Source organism: Perkinsus marinus, assembly GCF_000006405.1.
Source record: "Perkinsus marinus ATCC 50983 genomic scaffold scf_1104296958712, whole genome shotgun sequence".
Taxonomy (NCBI): Eukaryota; Perkinsozoa; order Perkinsida; family Perkinsidae; genus Perkinsus; species Perkinsus marinus.
Window position 1 is genome coordinate 620,303 of NW_003206658.1, and position 2,575 is coordinate 622,877.

Genomic DNA, 2,575 nt, shown 5'->3' on the forward strand with positions numbered 1-2,575 from the left:
TTCCACTGGAGAGCGAGGACTCGTTAACTGAAAATAAAAGCTTTCCAAAACGCTATCTTTCAACTTCGTTTCGATTTCCGGCCATCGATTCCGCCATTGAATTTGAGTAGGAGTTGATACCAAAAAGACAAGGTCAATCTTCCACCATAATGAGGCATCACATTTAACAATCAAACTCCGTCCCAGAAATGCGCTTACCATGCTTAGTAACACTTCGCACACAGCCGAACGTAAATACACAGCCAAAAGCTGCACCTGAGTAACAATGGCTATCAGAGTGGGCATAAAGCTGAGCGAATCGAAGCATCGAAACCAGAGATTCTCTCACTGTGACGAGACCTAACGCATTCGGCCAACTGGCAGACAAAAACTTTCGCAATGTGGTGAAAAAAACCTCTGCTCGGAGATCTTCCCCATCTCTGTGCGCATGAGTCATGCGGCATGATGACACAGATGAGCAGCAACAACATACTCAATCATACTGATTTTCCAATACCACCACGCCTCACGGTCTTGCTGTGAGAATATGCACATGGTCAACTGCATGTGTTGGTGATAACATGAAAATTATGAGAAAATTTTGCAGAATTCACGTTAGTTTTCAGTACACTTCCGCTCATTCGTATGTCAACTTCGCAATTGACGGAGAAACTCCTAGACTCCGCTGAGGGAAGCGAACGTATATTCCAACCCTGGTCTCAACGATAACTCGGTGACTCCAATGGAATAGCATATATAAAAAGCCCTCACCCCCAATGACACCGAGAGTTGGTCGTGCGATGGTACCCATCACTTTATAGATCGGCGGAGGCATCTTAGTGTCCGATTGCGGTCTATGTCTCCGCTTATATCTGAATACAATACGATATAGGACCGCGAGATCATCCTAAACCCATAGCAAGAACGACAACCACTTCACGAAGACTTTTTTCAGTCTCTCGAAAGGCCCTTCGTGGTGTATTGGCTGAGTCAATGTGACAATCAGATTGAGACCCCCGAATGGGATTGTCGCTCACGTATAATATATAGATAACTCACTCAATTATATCGCCAGCCATCCTTCTATCAATGCGAACAGCTGGGAGGCCCGCTGGTGCCTAAGACATTGCGACGAACTCCCATTCAAAAGGTCCCTGGGTCAGCCCCATCATAACTCACCATATACCGATCGCTTATTCGCGACGGAGGCATCAATGCTCTCTGTATTTTACGAGGGAGCAGATGGGCCAGTCCTGGTTGGAGCATCTTCTCTAGAAAGTCCTGAAATCAAATTCCCAACTGCATAAGACCGCCGACGCTCTCCGGCGTTGACATCACAATTGGAGTGAATTGTATTAGTTTCATATCGAACAACAATCATAACTCTTTCACATTATATCGATTTTCAAATTATACCAGCTATACGCTCCCACACTCCAGACTCTGAAAAGACCAACAATTGTTCGGCGGCTCACCTCATCCATTCCCATGAGACAGTCTCGTAAGGAATCACTTGATAGTTGAGGGTTGAATGCAATGAATATCAATCTTTGCATAAGCCTAAGAAAACACTCTACGGGCAGTGGTAACAGACGGAGCGAAGAGTTTCACGAATGCTGATTTTCATTTACCTCGAAAACTTGGTGACGCCTCGGCGATCGACCATCAAATCAAACGCTGACGAGTGTAAGAGAAGATTCTGTAGGCCTTCTGGTAGATATACTAGCAGTCCTTCGGAGCGAACCTGAAAATGAACCCTGCCTGAATCGAACCCGGGACCTCTCACACGATAGTTACCTTGCAATACATCCCCACCACCATGATAACTACGCCTACCACTACTGCAACTACAAGAGGATAACTCATCACAATCTGATCAAAGACGAAACTACTGCTCAGAAATATCCAACCTGGACCCACCTTGGTGATGCCTCCGAGCACACCGGCTGCGATAGAACCCACCCCTATCCATTGGATCATCGTCAAATCATCAACAACGGGGAAGAATAAACTCAATGATACCAAACCTGACCAGAAGTGAGCATTCCGAATGGAACGAAACCTTCAGCGCCACTAACGGGCATCGATCCTCGAATGAAATACTTAAAACATATTAAAGTTGGATCATCATTGATAAGGTTCTCGAACGCTGCTACGGTGGAGTCGATAGGAATAATCAAACAAACTCTGGAGTATTCCCAAGCCCTTAGATGTACCTCGCCGTTTCTTCCGATCTTCCACATAACTCTCCTCAGTGTTGCTAGTTGCTGCTGCTGCGGCGGCGGCTGTAGGCGATGATGGTGAAGGATCCATTACATGTGTTGAGCACATTACAATCACTGAAAGCGTCATTCGCCCCGACCCACACAAGGACTCGACACCCCAGAAAGCAGATTGATTGTGGTGAAGTCAATACTGAGGATTATAAGCTGGTGGACGGGCGTTCGTATCGAACCCTGGATGAGGTGCCTACAACAGGTTCAACAGATGTAAAAAGGAGAGCACCATATAACGCCAGTCTGAGGCCAGCTACTAGCACTCCGGTTTATTACTATGTAAGAATTCCTTTCCCTTTGTATTGGCTCCTGCGGACCAC

The 2,575-nt window shown here is 46.2% G+C and overlaps 1 protein-coding gene across 1 annotated transcript; it reads right to left on the bottom strand.

Annotated features, from left to right (window-relative positions):
- Positions 1 to 1,034: 1,034 nt before the first annotated feature.
- On the bottom strand, positions 1,035 to 2,292 carry Pmar_PMAR011644 (hypothetical protein; the record flags this gene model as incomplete). Its single annotated transcript, XM_002773751.1, has 7 exons — positions 1,035 to 1,097; positions 1,159 to 1,260; positions 1,455 to 1,539; positions 1,611 to 1,723; positions 1,777 to 1,851; positions 1,900 to 2,006; positions 2,196 to 2,292. 7 exons carry the CDS (start codon positions 2,290 to 2,292, stop codon positions 1,035 to 1,037), a joined length of 642 nt encoding a protein of 213 aa, XP_002773797.1.
- Positions 2,293 to 2,575: the final 283 nt, after the last annotated feature.